Source organism: Lactuca virosa, chromosome 7 (assembly GCF_052849685.1).
Source record: "Lactuca virosa cultivar CGN04683 chromosome 7, Lactuca_virosa_CGN04683_v6, whole genome shotgun sequence".
Classification (NCBI taxonomy): Eukaryota; Viridiplantae; Streptophyta; class Magnoliopsida; order Asterales; family Asteraceae; genus Lactuca; species Lactuca virosa.
This window is the reverse complement of record NC_136432.1, coordinates 13557226-13577392: the sequence shown is the minus strand read 5'-3', so window position 1 is coordinate 13577392 and position 20167 is coordinate 13557226. Positions and strand designations below refer to the sequence as shown.

The 20167-nt window shown below is 39.9% G+C and overlaps 1 protein-coding gene across 1 annotated transcript; it reads left to right on the top strand.

The window, feature by feature from the left end:
• The first annotated feature begins 18271 nt into the window (after positions 1 to 18271).
• On the top strand, positions 18272 to 20167 carry LOC145126415 (uncharacterized). The gene has a single exon (XM_079061788.1). The coding sequence runs from the start codon at positions 18272 to 18274 to the stop codon at positions 20165 to 20167; it is 1896 nt and encodes a 631-aa protein (XP_078917914.1).

Sequence of the window (20167 nt, the reverse complement as noted above, 5' to 3'; positions counted from 1 at the left end):
ACATTCTTATGAGGGAGATGAACTCGGCGAGTCAGATGAAGATGGTCCCGATGGTATGATTGAAGGAGAACCCGTCGAGTTCTTGCTAGACTCGACGAGTAGAGTCGGAGGTTGGTTTGGGCTAGAGGAGTATGGACTCGACGAGTTGGTAGACCAACTCGGCGAGTCAGGTCAACTGGATGTTGACTTTGACCAAAGTTGACTTTGATTGAATTGAGTTGACCACCGGTTAGGGTTGCATATTCAAATTGATAACTTAGAAGGGTTGTCGTGTAGGGATTGAGGAGTCGAGGAGAGTCGAATTTCACACCGAGGACAGTTCAGACACTACACGACATCGAGGTGAGTTACCTTCCAGTAGAAGTGGGTCTAAGGCACCAAGGCCGGCCCACTAGGAGTTTTCTAGTTGAGATAATTGTCTTTGTGATAATTGTCTGGTTTGTTATTGCTTGACATGTGTGTATGCTAGTACGCTATGTTATGTGAGATATTATCAGTAGGAGGGGACTAGTCTCCGATTCGGTTGCTAGGACCAATGGGTAGGTCGGACACCCCATATATGTCTGACATCATGATTATGATATGATATTATATGCTAGCGGTAGGGGTGAAATAGTCCCCATGTTTGGTTGAGATAGACCGGAGGGTAGGTCGGCACCCCAGAATAGCCTGACATGGGTAGGTCAGCACCCCAGAAAGGCTTGACATGGGTAGGTCAGCACCCCAGAATGGCTTGACATGGGTAGGTCGGGCACCCCAGAATTGCCTGGCAATATGTATGTTGTTTTGGTATGTGGTATGATGGGGGAACTCACTAAGCTTCGTGCTTACAGTTCAGTTTTGGTTTCTGGTACCTCTTCGTCTAAGGGGAAGGAGCCGACGGTGTAGCGGCGCATCACACACACACACACACTCATGGTTTCCGCATGGAGTTTCTGGGATTGTACTCTGATTTTATTACTTTTGATGATATGGTTTTGAGACACGTTGTTATGTTTTTATAAATTGATATGACAATTGGAAATGTTTTGGTAAACTGTGTTACAAGTTACTTAATTAAAAATGAAATTTTTGGCCCCGAAATTTGGGATGTTACAGTGATTCTTCCACCTCAATCATGTGAGTGCATAGTTACTTTCATTAGCATGAGTTGACATAAGTATCGAACACATAAATGATTAAATATATGTTGAAAGTTTGTTATTTGTATTCTATGTTGATGGTATACTTTATATGTCAATTAAATGCATGTTATATGAATTATGTGTTAACTGCATGTTTGATAATACTATATAATACTTTGTACGAGACAGATATGATTATATAATTGCTAAAAGTATTTTTGGTTATACCACTTGCCAATCTTATAACAAGTATTATTACTTAAAAAGATTTAAGGTATAATGAATACTTATCGGTTGAATTCTATGATGGATATAAATACTATAGGATGGAAAGTATCTCATAAAACATGAAATAGATTTTGGAAGTTAAATACATGCATCATACTCTTGTCTAGTGATAAAGTAAGACTTATAAATGATGCCTAATTCCAAAGTAAGCTGACTAATGGGTAGTAAATAAGGGATGTATGTGAGACTGGAACGGAGAGTAGGGCTTTGTTCTATGGCATTATCACATGCCAGGGTACGGGTTACATAATAGAGTTATTTGATAAGTTGAATATTGGGTGGTCTCAATTCTAAAATGTGTGTGAGAGATTGGAACGGAGAGGAGAGTTTTCTTTCTGTGCCACTATCTCGAGCCCGGGTGTGGGTTCTATACAAGTCATCTGCCGGAGTAAGATGACGACCACTTACCATTCTAGAAAGTCTTGTGGAACACTAGCAAGATTATTACATGTAGGTGTTAATGAATCATGTTATCCAAGAGAAAGGATTGTGTGTTCATTTGAGCACTCCATCCTCCTTATGGTTGCATTTTATGATTTACACCAACCAAGGAATCCCCTAGATGTGTAGTCAAATAGCTACTTTAAACGATTCGTCAGGTAAGACGATTCTTCCAAATGATCGTTGATTAGGATTCGTGAGAATCGACTGGGCGGGGGGTGTGTTTAGGTACATTGTCTTATAAATATCTTTGTTGGATTATATATCTACAGTGTTTGGTAACAGTTGGTTTTGCAGGTTCATTGATTATGGATTGTTATCATAATAACATCGTGGGATTGAAAACCCTATGTATCTCACTAGGTTTCCAAACCTGACCCACTCAACTTATATGCATCACATGTAACGATGTTAAGGCTGCTGGAACTTGAATAGACTGTTGATTGATTAAAGAGAAGACTTGCAATAGTGTTCAGGATCGTTAAGTCTGTAGGATGTAACTTATGTTGTATATTGATTATGACATCCTCAATGTTTTGTTATTTTGAAACAAACATTTGTACTCAAAATGTTTTATCATATTGGGATTTTTGCAAACAAAGATGTTATGGTTTTTAAAGCGTAGGTTTGCTTAGTTGTAATGGATGAGACTACTCTGTAGTACGTGTCCTACCTTACTTGGTTCTTGCTTTTTCAGCTACGCGACATAGCAGTTTTCCAGACGTGACGTTAGTTTCCGTCATTATCTTTTAGGGTTTTCAAATTACCCACCTATCGACGTTTTTCATATTCCCTAACCTCTCAGTTATCCCTTCTTCTTATACAACCGTTGTTCTTTCGATTTTCATATTCTATTTCTTTTCTAATGGACTCTCCGATTAGCATTACTCCTTACTTCCGGTCAGCTCACCGCTCTTTAAAAGAAGTATGGTTTCCGGTTAAAAGATGGCGTTACATTCTGTAACAACCCAAAAATCAAGGGTAAAAAAATTCATTTTTAAATATAGCTAAAGCATTGATACCATTTATTTCAATCATTTCAAATCATCATTAAGTAAAATATTTATCAGTGTTTATCCCAAAATCATTCATTGTGGAAATCATAGGTGTGTGCACTGCTATCAATCTGAGCCATTCTTTTCCAAATCGATGATACCTGAAACCATAAACAAAATTGTAAGCACGAAGTTTAGTGGGTTCCCCAGAGCATACCCCACACACAATCCACGTAACACATATCATATTAGCTATAAAAGCTATCTCTACCACATAACATATAAAGGCTATATCTACCGTTAGCTATAAAGTTATCTTTACCATTAGCCATAAAGGCTATCTCTACCATAGCCATAAAAGCAATCTCTACCGTCAGCCATAAAGGCTATCTCTACTATAGTCATAAATGCCATCTCTACCGCCACCCATAAAGGCTATCTCTACCATAGCCATAAAGGCTATCTCTACCGCCAGCCATAAAGGCTATATCTACCATAGCCATAAAGACTATCTCTACCGCATACTATCACATAATCATGCCACACACCTCTACACAACAAGTATACCAACTATCATAAAATGGGTCGGCCTTGGTGCCTTAGACCCAGTGGTATGGTGAGAAAACTCACCTGGCACTATTGAAATCCCGCAGTTGCAACTCCGATTGTTGGTTGACAGGTTCACGAACTGCCAACATCAAACAATACCCAGTTAATAATTGGGTTCAACCACAACTCCATACTTGGGGTAAAAGACTATTTTACCCTAACTTAGCTTTACTCAGTCCAAGGCCCAATCCAAAGCCCCAAAAGTCAAACCATGAACCAAAGCCCAACATATGGCCCAATTTTCCAAATTGGGCCCAAACCTTTACATGGTCTCATTCAAAGGCCCAACCATTTAGTCCAGTCCAAACATTTTTCATTTCTAATGGCCCAAAATCTTATAATCATAAAGGCCCAATTATGGCCCATCTATGGCCCAATTTTCTAAATTGGGCCCAAACCTTCACATGGGCCTTACCCTAAAGCCCATTAAATTGTTATAGTCCATATGATTGTTCTTGGATGGCCCATCAATATCCCAATAACCAAAGCCCAATAGAAAGGCCCAACTCAAACCCCAAGTGAAATTAGGGTTTCACATAAAATGACAATTAGGGTTAAGTGTTTCTCACTTAACCCATTAAGGACTTAATCTATTAAGTCCACCACTCTACTAGATAAATCATATAGTGTGATTGGGCTTAATACATAGTCCAATTCCAATGGCCCAAATGTGGGTCCCGATAAGTCTGAGGCCCATAAATCAAATATTAGGGATTTCTAAACCCTAATTAGGGTTTCCAACCCCATATTAGCCCAATAGGCCCAATATCTAGGTCTTTTGATCAGTTAGGGTTCATTAGGCCCATTAGGGTTTTAGTCCCTTTGTCCAAACATCCTAACAAATTAAACACAACAAGCACACTGCCACCCAACATGACGGCTAGTGGCGGCAGCCACCACCCTACGATGGTGGTTTTCAGTTTTCTTTTCATTATTCCAACTCTGGTTACAATATTACAATGAAAAAAAATACCAAATGGACACACACACACTCACTAAAATACACCCACACACGGTGATACATGGTGGCAGCTACCACCTCACGGTGGTGGCGGTGGCTGTTCTCAATTTTACCGGCCAAAAAAACCATATACAATTATACACACACGATTCCGATTTGTTCAAAAGGTCCATCTACCCACCTGGTGGCTCACGACGGCGACAACGATGATGTTACGATGGCAGCCACCACCTCACGGTGGTGACAGTGGTCTCTTTTGTTTCCCAGTCAAGCAGCAACGAACACCAGAAAGCCCTTGCTCGAAAAACAAACCCAAATCATCCACCTGTGGTTAGCGGAGACGGCAGTTGTAACGCCCGTAGATCCGGGCTAGTCAATTTTGAGATAATAGGGGTCGCAAACGACTTTTCGACAAAAGATTATTTAGAATAAATAATCTTAACCAAGTTTTAGAATATGTCTCAAGGGTTACGTACATATAAAGAACGCCGAAATCCGAGTTATAACGAAGAAGTTATGGTCCGTCGAAGTTTTACGGCAAAACCGGCACCACACCGAGAGACGTAAATAGTGAATTTTTGATAAAAGAATTTTTATCCTTAGTGATCTAAACAAAATTTGTAGTATACGTTAAACCGAGAGCGTCCATAAAAAGAACGCCCAAATCTGACATCGTATGAGGAAGTTATGAATTTTCTAAGATTTGGCATAGCAGTGCACGGCCCGAAAACGGAGTCCGTATGTAAAAGTTATAAATTTTACGCGGACATTTAACAGTATAATCTCCTCCTACTGTTAAATTTAATATCAGTCGAGAATTAGCCGACAGACTCTAAATGAAAGTTATAGATCTTGTTTTTACCTATGCGTGGATATAAAGAACGTCGAAAACGGAGCTCGTATGCGAAAGTTACGGGGTTTAGAAGTCGGCAGGGTGTTGTGCGAAATCGGGTGACGTGGCTGAATATGGGCCAAGGCTTTCTCCCCAAGGCAAGCCACCAGATCGTGACACCTGGCCATGGACTCGACGAGTAGGACCTCCTGCTCGACGAGTAGAGCAGGATTCCAATCTATAAATAGAGGTGTCGGGTTCCCTCATTCTTCACACCTTCCCAACTTCACTTTCTCTCTCTACTTTCTCTCTCTAAGCCCCCAAAACCCCCCTAATCCTAGGTAAACCCCCTAGCACCCGAAGGAAGCCCCGAGGCTCCCGAAGCCCCGAGAAAAGAGCCTTTCGACTCGGGAACGCTGCTCCAGCGAAGCCCGATTTTTGAGAAAACCCGCTGTAAGTGAGGTACGCCTAACCTATATTTAGTATAGCTTATGTTTCAATATAGTAATGTTATTAGGAACTTATAATGAGTATTTGGGCTATTATTATGAGTTATATAAGTGTCGTTATAATATCTTTTTAACCACTCGCGGTACGAGGAATCTGGTTTAAAGAGCCGCATATGGTTGTTGGATTTCAGAAGTGTTATATGCCAAAATGGTCCTGCCCTCTGGTGTTTTATGTCTGGCCCCTGTATGTATATAGTGGTTGAGAAATATTGTTTCATGCTTATATAATAGTAATAATAGCAAGACTATTAATTAGTCTCGGTGAATATTAGACTAAACTCTAGTGGTAATGATACTAGGTTTTGTCAAAGGAAAATTGTGTTAAGAGTAACGAAGTGTTGTCCGAGTGCCGAGTCACTACCTTTTCAAGTGAGTGCATGGTTACTTTCATCTTACACATAGATATGAAGTATTTTATATAAACTACATGTTATGTGTGCATATTATCTGTATACTTGCTATCTATGCGGAATGAACGATTTTATACAAGTTTTATATGATTTAAACTGTATAAGTATTTATATCTACATAATATGTTGGGTAAAACATGGGTAGATGAAATATGAGTTGGATGATGAGTTGAGAGGTGATATAGACCATGAGGTAAGGGTGAGAGGTGGACGATGTGAGAAGCCTTGTTCTTAAATGTTGGCCCCGTCATCTAGCAGAGTATGGATGACAACCACAGATTATTCTAGACAGTCCAGTGGAACACTAGTAGGCTCGCAACCTGTAGGTGTTGTGAACGATGTGTTCACCGGTGTACTCTAAAAACCCATTGACATGTATTGCGAGTGGACTCTCGAAAACGATACTCTCAATAAACGAGATAACCCTAGCAGCTGTGCCCGAAGGACAATACCGGCAGCTGCGCCTCATAGAGAATGTCACAATTCTGGCAGTTGCGCCTAAGTGATAGAACTAGCAGTTGTGCTTGACAGCTGTGTCATTGACAACGATGGACTTCGTCCCTATTGCTTAGGATAATTCTTAGGAATGAATGAATGAGAAATAGCTGATTCTTACGGGTAGATCCTTAAGAGTAAATAAGATAATGGGGATAGGTAATTGGGTTAACTGTTTGATGATTAAACATAATAATTACATTATTGTGGGTTGAAAACCCTATGTACTCACCAGGTTTCCCAACCTGACCCACTCAAGCTTATTTATATCACAGGTGTTGATATGAAGTCACATTACACTGAGAGATTAAGGAGATATAAATAACTAGTGATAATGAATGTAAGTTTTGTTTATGCTTATGTTTCTGTATTGATGATGACATCCCAAATGTTTTAAAATGAATAAAAATACTTTTCTTCGGAAATGCTTTGATAACGTAGTTATCATGTTTTACTGGGAACAAATTCTGCAATATTTTTGTTAAAGGATGTACTCTGATTTTTATAAAGTATAAACAAAATCGGTCTTTTCTGGCCGTGAAAATGGGGATGTCACAGTTGGTATCAGAGCATTAGTTTAAGCGAACTAGGAGTAAGGATTTATTTCTAGACTTAAACTTAGAATACTAAGCGATGATTGTGAGGAGTGTGTCTAATATATTTTAGGAAGTACACCTGAATAGACACAAGCACTAGCTTAATTAGGGAAGATGCCTAAAATGCTTTTATGTGCTAAATGATTTGTGATGCTTTATGTTATTGTTTGCTCGGATCTATGGTCTATTGCCGACCGAATCTGGAAATTTTATGTGTTCAGATTTCTAAACGTTTAATTACGTTATTAGAACTGACATGTTATTTTTCGAAGTAATAAGGAGGAACACGCGTCTAAATCTTCCTTTATCTATATTCTCGTCTCGATACATCGAACGCCTACTTTGGTGTGCAGAACATCATGGTGAAGACTCGTAGTGAATTGAGTGAATGGAGGAAATGAGAAGGCTTACGATACTGAATGGTACCTATCAGAAGATATCGTAAGAGTGATATCATGCCTTTAGAATGCGTCTAATAAATAATACGTCTAGTACGGGAGAAGTACATGTTCGATTAGCAGAAAGAAAGATTTTTGGTATAATCCATGAAGTTATCCCATCGTCTGACGTTTCCATCACCAACCGAGTGAAGCAGAATTCATGATTGAAGATACGCATGGAAGAAGTCCTAGTAGAGTCTAGGGAAATTTATATGATTGTTTGGACACATTTGTACGTGTTAAAATTATTTATGTGATAATGACTTGGAGAACTACGAGACAATACTTGGGATGAGTATGAGTAGGTGTGAAAGGTAGTAGAGGCTTATACTACCGGAAGCACAAGACTCACGCTTGGATCAGGGAAAGTCACAAGGTTACGAAGAAGCTAGTAATTGATACCCTTTTATTCAAATATGCCGTTACCATCGTTTCGGTAACGACTAAGAAGATGATTGTTATTCCGACCCTAGTGGTCATATCGAATTGAGTCCGACTACGATGAGTATGTTACGTGGTTCAGAGAACCAAGTTTGATGTAGCATCTGACTTAAGCCGGAAGATTGAAATAAAAGATAATCAAAGCGATCGGTAGAGGTATCGCGATAGTTGCTTGTAGCTAGAAATGCTACCTTTTAATATGTGATTAGAACATGAAGGAAGGTATAGTCTGTTCTGGAATTTGACTCTAAAAGACCTGAGTCCAAGCAATGCATCATACGATGAGAGGTCATTAGAACATGACCCATCAGTCTATTATGATAATCGAAGGAAGAAACTTATCTCAAGTTTGTTAAAGAAGGAGTCTCTAATAAATATCAAGATCGTGACATGAAGATCATGATTGGAAGTCTAACATGAGATAGAGAGTGGGTCCAAGATCGGGCACCGCCTGCAGTCAGGAAGTCTTAGAGTGAGATACTCGTTCGAAGAAACATCAAAGTTACGGTTATTACTTAGGATGAAGAGATAACGTATGGAGTCATCATGTGAGCCCTGTTTCGTTGATGATTCTGGGACGTAATCATCCTAAGGGGGAGATAATTGTAATGCCCGTAGATCCGGGCTAGTCAATTTAGAGATAATAGGGGTAAAAAACGACTTTTTGACAAAAGTTTATTTAGAATAAATAATCTTAACCAAGTTGTAGAATATGTCTCAAGGGTTCCGTACATATAAAGAACGTCGAAATCCGAGTTATAACGAAGAAGTTATGGCCCGTCGAAGTTTTAAGGCAAAACCGGCACAACACCAGGAGACGTAAATAGTGAATTTTTGATAAAGGACTTTTTAGCCTTAGTGATCTAAACAAAAGTTGTAGTATACGTTAAACCGAGAGCGTCCATAAAAAGAACTCCCAAATCTGACTTCGTATGAAGAAGTTATGAATTTTCTAAGATTTGGCATAGCAGTGCACGACCCAAAACTCAAATTTTAGTTAGACCGGTTTTTGGCCTACGCGACCTAAATGAGAGTTGAAGATCTTATTAATAGGAACTCAACGATAAAAAGACAGACGAAAACAGAGTCCGTATGTAGAAGTTATGAATTTTACGCGGACATTTAACAGTATAATTTCCTCATACTGTTAAATTTAAGATCAATCGAGAATTAGCCGACGGACTCTAAATGAAAGTTATAGATCTTGTTTTTACCTACGCGTGGATATAAAGAACGTCGAAAACGGAGCTCGTATGCGAAAGTTACGGGATTTAGAAGTCGGCAGGGTGCTGTGCGAAATCGGGTGACGTGGCTGAATATGGGCCAAGGCTTTCTCCCCAAGGCAAGCCACCAGATCGTGACACCTGGCCATGGACTCGACGAGTAGGACCTCCTGCTCGACGAGTAGAGCAGGATTCCATCCTATAAATAGAGGTGTCGGGTTCCCTCATTCTTCACACTTTCCCAACTTCACTTTCTCTCTCTAAGCCCCCAAAACCCCCCCTAAGCCTAGGTAAACCCCCTAGCACCCGAAGGAAGCCCCGAGGCTCCCGAAGCCCCGAGAAAAGATCCTTTTGGCTAGGGAACGCTGCTCCAGTGAAGCCCGGTTTTCGAGAAAACCCGCTGTAAGAGAGCTACGCCTAACCTATCTTTAGTATAGCTTATGTTTCAATATAGTAATGTTATTAGGAACTTATAATGAGTATTTGGGCTATTATTATGAGTTATATAAGTGTCTTTATAATATCTTTTTAACCACTCGCGGTACGGGGAATCTGGTTTAAAGAGCCGCATATGGTTGTTGGATTTCAGAAGTGCTATATGCCAAAATGGTCCTGCCCTCCGGTGTTTTATGTCTGGCCCCAGTCTGTATATAGTGGTTGAGAAATATTGTTTCATACTTATATAATAGTAATAATAGCAAGACTATTAATTAGTCTCGGTGAATATTAGACTAAACTCTAGTGGTAATGATACTAGGTTTTGTCAAAGGAAAATTGTGTTAAGAGTAACGAAGTGCTGTCCGAGTGCCGAGTCACCACCTTTTCAAGTGAGTGCATGGTTACTTTCATCTTACACATAGATATGAAATATTTTATATAAACTACATGCTATGTGTGCATATTATCTGTTTACTTGCTATCTATGCGAGATGAACGGTTTTATACAAGTTTTATATGATTTAAACTGTATAAGTATTTATATCTACATAATATGTTGGGTAAAACATGGGTAGATGAAATATGAGTTGGATGATGAGTTGAGAGGTGATATAGACCATGAGGTAAGGGTGAGAGGTGGACGATGTGAGAAGCCTTGTTCTTAAATGTTGGCCCCGTCATCTAGCAGAGTATGGATGACAACCACAGATTATTCTAGACAGTCCAGTGGAACACTAGTAGGCTCGCAACCTGTAGGTGTTGTGAACGATGTGTTCACCGGTGTACTCTAAAAACCCATTGACATGTATTGCGAGTGGACTCTCGAAAACGATACTGTCAATAAACGGTACCGGGGGTGACGGGTTTAAATACCCCGATCCCCTTAACTAGTTTCCATAATGCCAAAAGTAGTCCCTCCTTTCCCCAATTTTTTTCAAAATAAATCCAATATTTACCATTTAAACCCTCAGCATTAAAATCCATTACAACTTAGGTATAAAATTTACCAAACAGCCCCTATCCTCCATAGTCTCTTCAAATGAAGTCCCATAAATTCCCATTTAGTCCCTGTCATCAATAATGCTTACAAATTAAGTCCGGATTTTACACTTTAATCCCCGCCTTCTAAAATTATGACAGTTAACTCCTTGAGACCAGCACCTTGCTATATAATTATTAATTTTTGGGCTACTATTCATTCATTAATTTGTTTATTTATTTATTTATTTATTAAATAAACAAGGTGTTACAACTCTCCTCTACTTAAATTAGATTTCGTCCTCGAAATCATTCCTTACACGCCAGACAACTTGAGCGATATGGCCACAATCCCTAGCATAACCTAGCCTTACAATGGTAACCATAACCAACCCTCGCAGGGTTCTAAAACCCGAAAATAAACGAATTCCTTGCAACAAAATCACGCCTACTCCGTCTGAAATCCGCAGTCTCGAGGTGGTCTGACTCATTTGTCACACCCCGATCCTTGTCGGAATCGATCAAGGCGTGATATATTGTTCAAAGTCTCATGACAACTATGTTATAATATGATTAGATTCAATTAAGTACTAAGTATGCAAACAAGATCCACAACATACAAATACATATCCAAATATGAACAACATTTATTACATCAAATTTAAATTGTCTTGTGGATTTCTAAGGCGCAACCTATTTTTCATCATTCTTCATTCTTCAAATCTGCACCATGGGTAAAAACAGGTCAACTACGAGAGTTGGTGAGTAATCAAATTTTAGTAGAGAAAATTGTGAAGTTGAAACATTTATAATTTGAAATTTGTTTTCTTTTGAAGTCGCCAAACAATTGTATTTGACTTGGAATGATTTCGTCCTCGAAATCCTTATAAAAAGAACTCGGGATAATTCTTTTTCATTTCATCTTCTGGTTCCCAAGTCCATTCTGTTCCACGTCGGTGCTGCCATTGTACTTTAACAATTACTATTTCCTTGTTGCGTAATGTCTTTATTTTTCGATCTATAATGGCAACAGGCTTTTCAATGTAGTTAAGTCTGTTATCTACCTGAATATCGTCAAGTGGCACAATATAGGTTTCTTCTGCCATACACTTTCTTAATTGCGACACATGAAATGTGTTGTGTATCTGATTTAATTGTTCTGGTAGCTCTAAGCGATATGCTACCTTCCCAACTCGTGCAATAACTTTATATGGACCAATGAATCTAGGTCCCAATTTTCCTCTTTTCCTGAATCGGATGATTCCCTTCCATGGTGACACTTTTAGTAATACAAAATCTCCAACTTGAAATTCTAAGTCGGATCGTCTCTTATCTGCATAACTCTTTTGGCGGCTTTGAGCTGTCTTCAGTCTTTCCCTGACCATCTGAATATTCTCTGTTGTCTTTTGAACTATCTCAGTACTACCGAGTACTCTTTGTCCCACTTCACCCCAACAAATAGGTGTCCTACACTTTCTTCCATATAACATTTCATAATGAGGCATGCCAATGCTTGCATGATAACTGTTGTTATATGAGAATTCTGCTAATGGAAGATAAGTATCCCAACTACCTCCAAAGTCAATCACACAAGCTCTCAGCATGTCTTCGAGTGTCTGAATGATTCGTTCACTTTGCCCATCTGTTTGAGGATGGTAAGCTGTACTAAACTTTAATCTAGTACCCAAATCTTCATGAAACTTCTTCCAAAAACGTGACGTAAATCTGGTGTCTCTATCTGAAATTACCGATACTGGTACTCCGTGTCTTGACACCACTTCCTTGACATAAATGTCAGCTAATTGTTCCGAAGAGGAACTTTCTTTGATTGCAACAAAGTGAGCGCTCTTTGTTAACCTATCAACAATAACCCAGATAGTATCAACACATCTCGGGGTTTTGGGCAATTTAGTGATAAAATCCATGGTGATGTGCTCCCATTTCCAAACTGGTATCTCCAAAGGCTGAAGCTTACCATGCGGTTTCAGATGCTCGGCCTTTACTTTTAAACATGTCAATACTATGTTGCTATTAACGTCAAGTTATATCGTATTGCATGGGTTTTGATCCTATTAGCGTCAAGTAATCTTGAGTAGGGTTTATTAAATTTCCAATTGGGTTGGGTTGACCCGAATCCATTTTAGGCGGATGTCACAGTCTCCCCTACTTTAGGAAATTTCGTCCCGAAATTTAAGAAGAGAGTACCTTAAGAGAAAAGTTGTTCGTATTTGGATATGTATTTGTATGTTGTGGATCTTGTTTGCATACTTAGTACTTAATTGAATCTAATCATATTATAACATAGTTGTCATGAGACTTTGAACAATATATCACGCCTTGATCGATTCCGACAAGGATCGGGGTGTGACAGATTGGTATCAGAGCCCTTGACTATAGGGAATTAGGTTAATTGCCTTGACCTAGTCTATAGCCTCTAGGGTCCTCTCGTATGCTAGTTTATAAAATGCACACACAACTGTATGCAATTCGCACTTAGAAAATCCGAGGAATACCTTTGTGTGTTAATTGCTCCCTTAAGTGCATACGTATTACTCCTGACACTTATATGTGTGCATACACTTGTGAATATTCTCCACTTTCTTTGAAAATTACACACATACTCAAGTTGTTTAACAAAATGTATATACATATATGTATTCCTTAGAGCTCATAGGAAATTCAAAGTCATCCACTCTAGTTGGGTAGGATCATAGTAATGGACGCGTAGTAACTGGAAGGGGGAGGTGCCGGTAGCCTGAAAGTCCTGACTAGGTAAGCATTCGTATACATCCCAATCAACCGAGGGACCAGTTTGCTTATCTGGGGACCAAAGGCGAGAGTTCCCAAACCTATAGGCCAAAGCGCGTCATTCACATTACTTTTGAGCCATCAAAATACCCGACCTTATCAAACGTATCCGAAAGGATACACTCCAAAATGGCCAACTCATTGGACTATTTAGTTCCCTAATGGGCCTAGAAGTGGGAAAGAAATGTGAAAACTTAGTTTTGTGGGGGCCCACGCAAGTGCTACATGTTTCACATTTAGTAACCATGGAAAGCCCAAAAGGTGCCCAACACTCCTAACCATGGCCCAACAAGTGTTTTACAATTATTTTACCCAACAATGTCTAAAAACTTTATTTCCATAATCAATTTACAAATAACTCACAAGTCCATATGCGTGTTTCTCGTAGATGGCATTACGACCCCCATACGCTGCTCGCAACAACAGAAGGCTAGCTGCCCTGGTCGCCAAGGAGGTAGCAAACGTCATCCCAACAATTGCAACCCAACTTCATTCTCTTCAGCCACAAGCTCCAGCAACAACTCCTCGTTGCTCGTTCAAGCACTTTCGTAACTGCAATCCGCCTTACTTCAAAGGCACCGATGGTGCCACCGCACTCCTCACATGGATTGAAGAAATGGAGAGTACTTTCATCCATAGTGAGTGTCCTGAGGACCTGATGGTCCGTCATGCTACAGGTTGCCTCCTAGGTCATGCTCTCACATGGTGGAACCTTGAAAAACGGGCAAAGGGAGAGGCTGTTGCCTTGGGAATGACCTGGTCAAAACTAAAAGAACGCATGATGGAGAAGTTCTGCCCTGACAGCGAATTGCAAACTCTCGAGGATGAATTCTGGAATCTGAAACAGGAGGGAGGCGACAACGCGACCTACACCAATAGATTCCATGATCTCTCGAGACTCCTACCTCACATGGTTCAACCTATGAAAACTGCAATACGCCGCTACATCAAAGGGTTACCACGCCAGATCCGTGATTCGGTGACCAGCAGCAGGCCATCTACCCTAGAATCTGCCATTGAAATAGCAGGTCAACTCAACGAGGACAATGTGAACGATGGTGTCCTCCCACGCAAGGGTTCAAAGGTGTCAACTGAAAAGTCGACCCCTGAGACCCCCCAAATTGTCAAGTCCGAGTCCTCCCACCGACATGACAAAAAGAAGCGGAAAAGTCATCACCACAACCATGGTGTTATTACCCCTGCTACTCTTATCACCCAAGTCACCCCACCAGCCCAACCAAATAAAAAGCCGTATACCGGACCTCACCCCCTCTGTAACCACTGTAACTATCACCATATGACCACTAGCCCGTGTCGCCTCTATACGAATTGTGGTCGCTATGGCCACTTGGCGGACACATGTCGTGCACCAAAAACTCAGCGACCACTCTATCTACCCTCAAATCAGCAAACACAAACCCGGTATCCAACTGGAACATGCTTCAACTGTGGTGACCCCACCCATTTCAAAAACGCGTGTCCTAGGCTAGTCAATATCATCAACACCCAAGCCCAGGCAAATCCAACAATGCAGGTTCCAGCTCCCAAAGGCCGAGCCTTTGTCATTACCGCAACCCAAGCAAAGACCGATAACAAGGTCGTAAATGGTACGTTTCTCATAAATAACTGCTACGCGTCAGTACTTTTTGATTCAGGTGCCGATAAAAGTTTTGTGTCTTTGGAATTTGAGCCCATACTTCACACACCTCGCATGATTCTTAATGAGTACTTTACCGTAGAAGTCGCCGATGGAAAATACGTTTCACTCAATGCAGTCATCCAAGATTGCACTTTCGATTTTTCCGGTCATAAATTTTCTGTCAATTTAGTTCCTATGGAACTTGGTAGCTTCGACATCATCGTAGGAATGGATTGGCTATCCCAAAACCATGCTGAAATAGTATGTTATGATAAGTTCATTTGTATTCCTCTCGCCGACGGTCAAAGTCTTCGTATTTATGGCGAGACTCATTCGAAAAAGCTTAGTCTTATGTCATGTACTCAAGCTCGATCATATCTACGAAAAGAATATATGGCTTTCTTAGCCCATGTGGTGGAAACAAAGGTCAAAGAAAAGAAGATCGAAGATATTCCGATAGTACGAGACTTTCCCGACGTCTTTCCTGATGATGTATCTGGACTCCCTCCAGTACGTGAGCTAGAGTTCCGCATCGAACTTGTTCCTGAGGCTACTCCCATAGCCAAGTCTCCATATCGGTTGGCTCCAACCGAGATGCAAGAATTGGCAAGTCAGCTCCAAGAACTAACCGATAAGGGATTTATCCGCCCTAGTACTTCACCCTGGGGAGCCCCGGTTCTCTTCATCAAAAAGAAAGATGGTTCGTTTCGTATGTGTATCGATTATCGGGAGTTAAATAAATTAACCATCAAGAACCGATATCCGTTACCTCGGATTGACGACCTTTTTGATTAGCTTCAAGGAGCTTCATGCTTCTCAAAAATTGACCTTCGCTCAGGTTATCACCAACTTCGAGTACGGGAAGAAGACATCCCCAAAACCGCTTTCCGAACCCGCTATAGTCATTACGAGTTCACCGTTATGCCTTTCGGCCTAACAAATGCCCCTGCCGTATTCATGGACTTGATGAATCGGGTATTTAAACCTTATCTCGACCATTTTGTTATCGTCTTTATTGATGACATCCTCATTTACTCCAAGACAAGGGCAGAGCATGAAAGACACCTTCGCCTAACTCTCCAAACGTTGCAAGGAAATCGGCTCTACGCCAAATTTTCGAAATGTGAGTTTTGGTTAAATGAGGTACAATTCCTTGGTCATATTGTAAGTGACAAGGGTATTTTAGTCGATCCCTCAAAAGTTGAAGCAGTCCAGAATTGGAAAGCCCCCCGTACCCCCAAGGAAATTCGGTCCTTCCTTGGTTTAGCCGGCTATTACCGGCGTTTCATTTCAAATTTCTCAAAGATTGCTTTACCGCTTACTTCTCTCACTTGCAAGGGTACACCATTTGATTGGGGACCCAAGCAGGAATACGCTTTCCAAACCCTTAAACAAAGTTTGTATGACGCTCCGATTCTTACACTCCCTGAAGGATCCGAAGATTTCGTGGTATTCTGCGATGCCTCCAATCTCGGTCTAGGTTGTGTTTTGATGCAAAGGGGAAAGGTTATAGCTTACGCATCACGACAACTCAAAATCCACGAAAGGAATTATACGACTCATGATTTGGAGCTCGGTGCCGTGATTTTCGCTCTTAAAATTTGGAGGCATTACCTTTACGGCACTAAATGCGTAATTTTCACCGACCACAAGAGCTTGCAACATATTCTTAATCAAAAGGAACTCAATATGAGGCAAAGACGATGGGTCGAACTCCTAAATGATTACGAGTGTGAAATACGCTATCATCCGGGCAAGGCAAACGTCGTAGCCGACGCGTTAAGCCGAAAAGAACATGCCCATGCATTTCATCTAATATGTTCTCCTATCTTGTCCAATCTCAGCGACCGAATTCGAGGAGCCCAACACTCGGCAATTACCGAAAATGACATGCCCACGGGAATTGATGGGGAGTTGGAAACCAAATCTGATGGTATTTTCTATTATCAAGATCGCATCTGGATCCCAGATCGTGACAATCTTCGCATATTCCTGATGGAAGAAATCCATAAAACCCGATATTCCATTCATCCGGGCACTGACAAGATGTATCATGGCCTGAGAACCAATTATTGGTGGTCGGGAATGAAAAAGGATATTGCTTTATTCGTGGCCAAATGTCTTACATGTTCCAGGGTCAAAGTAGAACATCAACGACCCTCTGGACTATTGGTCCAACCAGAAATCCCCAGGTGGAAAAAAAAAGTGTTACAAGTTGGTATCAGAGCCAGGTTTAAGGGATTCAAATATACATCAGTGTGTGTTTGAACTTAAACCGAAGCTCAAAATTTTCAAGAAAAATAAAATTTTGAAAAAAGTGTCAAAATTTTAAAAGAGTAAAGTAATGCGGAACGAGCAGTCAGCCGGTATTCTTCAAAAGGTATAATATAATATATTTTTATAATATATTACATACAAGAAATTTTGATATATATGATATATATGTATATATTTCACATGCTAGAATTGAATAGGATATAGATAAATATCCGTATGATTATGTGTTTACTTAAAATTAGCAAAGAGTAAAGTAAATGCTTTAAAACTATGCATAATTAGAATTACATAGACTTAGAATTTTGACTAAAGCCTTACTGCATGTTCTTGTTTGATTGTTGCTTTAGGGTAAAAAGTTAATTATTTGAATGACTATTTGATTCAGCATTATGTATAGTTATGTATTTATAATACTCTTTGATAATATTAATTGGTTAAAAAGAGTATAATCAGTAAACTCTGTAGACATTATATGTATGTCTACAATATGTGAAATAGAAAATGCGTGTTAAACTAAAATCTGCAATTTGGAAGACTTTGTGATATACCAAAAACAATTATGTATATGTGTGGACGTTAGTATGGGCCCGTACTAACGAAAGCACATGATACATAATTGGGACGGGAGGACCACAAGGAAAACCAGAAAACAGATGGAAGTTTCTTTAGAATAAGGCATAGGATTAATTACTTATATATATATATATATATATATATATATATATATATATATATATATAATTTATTATATTATGGTTATCAGAAAGATGGTGGTTACAAGAAATGGAAGTGGAAATGGAAATGGAAGTGGAAATGGAAATGAAAATCAACATGAAGATGTCAATGTTAGGGAGCTAGTTGCGTCTGAAATAAGAGTAGCAATTCAAGAATTTCTCCCAGAGTTATTCGAGCAAGTAAAGACTGATTTGTTAAAAATCATTGATAATAAGATGGCAGCATCTGGTCAACTCAAGAAATGCAAGTATCAGGATTTTGCAGCTACCAAACCACCATTGTTCCATGGAAAGAAGGACCCTCTGGTCAGCATGCGCTGGATATCAGAGATAGAGAATGCTTTTCGTACTTGTTTTTGTCAGCCAGAAGCAAAAGTTCGATTTGCAGCAAACCAATTACGAGGAACGGCGAATGATTGGTGGGAGTTAACCATGAAGAAGCTTAAGGAAGCTGAAATAGAGAACATGACTTGGGCAGAATTCAAAATACTCTTCCAAGATGAGTATGTTACAGTGGTAGAAATAGATAGAATAACTGAAGAGTTTCTATCCATGGAGCAAACAACGAAATCGGTCAATGAAATCACCGATAAATTTCTAGAAAAATCAATCTTTTGTCAAGAATTTGTGGCCACGGAAAAGATGAAGATGAATCGTTATGTTAAGATACTCAAGCCCAGGATCAGAGAGGTTGTTGTAACCTCTAACTGCAAGACATTCAAAGACATGACAGAAATAGCAAGACTCAAGGAGCTGGATATGGAGACTCAAGACAAGAAGAGAAAGCAGGTACACGTTCAAGAACCAAACAAGAAGTTCAAACAAACCAATAACCAAACTGAAGGCAAGAAGAACCATCCCAAGTGTGATAAATGTGGGAAGAATCATCCAGGAGAATGTCGTATGGGAATGGGAGTATGTTTCAAGTGTGGAAAAAGTGGGCACATGAGTAGGGATTGTCCAGAAAAGTTGAAAATATGCTACAATTGCAATCAATATGGGCATATTAAGCCAAATTGTCCTTTGTTGGCTCAAGGTACGGTTCAAACTCCAGCTCCATCTACTCTGAGGATCACTGATGGGAGAACAGGAACAAGAAATGAAGCCCCAAGAGTTCAAGGTAGAGCTTTCCAGCTCACCGTTGAGCAAGCACAAGATGAACCAAACGTAGTTGCAGGTACCTTCCTCATTAATTCAAAACCAGCACTAGTTCTGTTTGATACTGGAGCAAGTCGCTCTTTTGTGTCTTTAGCATATAGCAAGAATATAATTGTTAAACTAGAAAAGTTAGATAGAGAATTAGAAGTAGAGATAGCCGATGATAAGACGATAACAGCACATAATGTATATAAAGGTTGTGTATTAGTAATATCCGATGTGAAGTTCAAGATCGACCTCATTCCAATTCCGATGAAAGAAATCAACATCGTTATAGGGATGGACTGGTTAGAAAAGCATCATGCCTTGATCGACTGTAGAAAACATCGAGTCCGAGTTCAAACCCCAAGTAGGGGAGAACTAATCATTCAAGGGGAAGGAAGAAGGAACATGACATCCATCTGTTCAGCAGCAAGAGTACGGAAGTACATACAACATGGATGTACTGGATATTTGGTTTATACACTAGATGGTAAACCAGAAAAGAAGACAGTAATTTCCAATGTGCCAGTAGTTCAAGAATATACCGACGTATTTCCTGAAGATTTACCCGGTATTCCTCCAAAAAGACAAGTAGAGTTTGGGATCGACCTTACTCCCGGAGCAGCACCAATAGCCAAGACACCATATAGACTTGCACCCCCTGAGATGCAAGAACTGTCTGCTCAACTGCAGGAATTGATAAAGAAGGAGTTCATACGTCCAAGTAGTTCTCCATGGGGCGCACCAATACTGTTTGTCAAGAAGAAAGACCCCCAGAGGGTCCTGTAA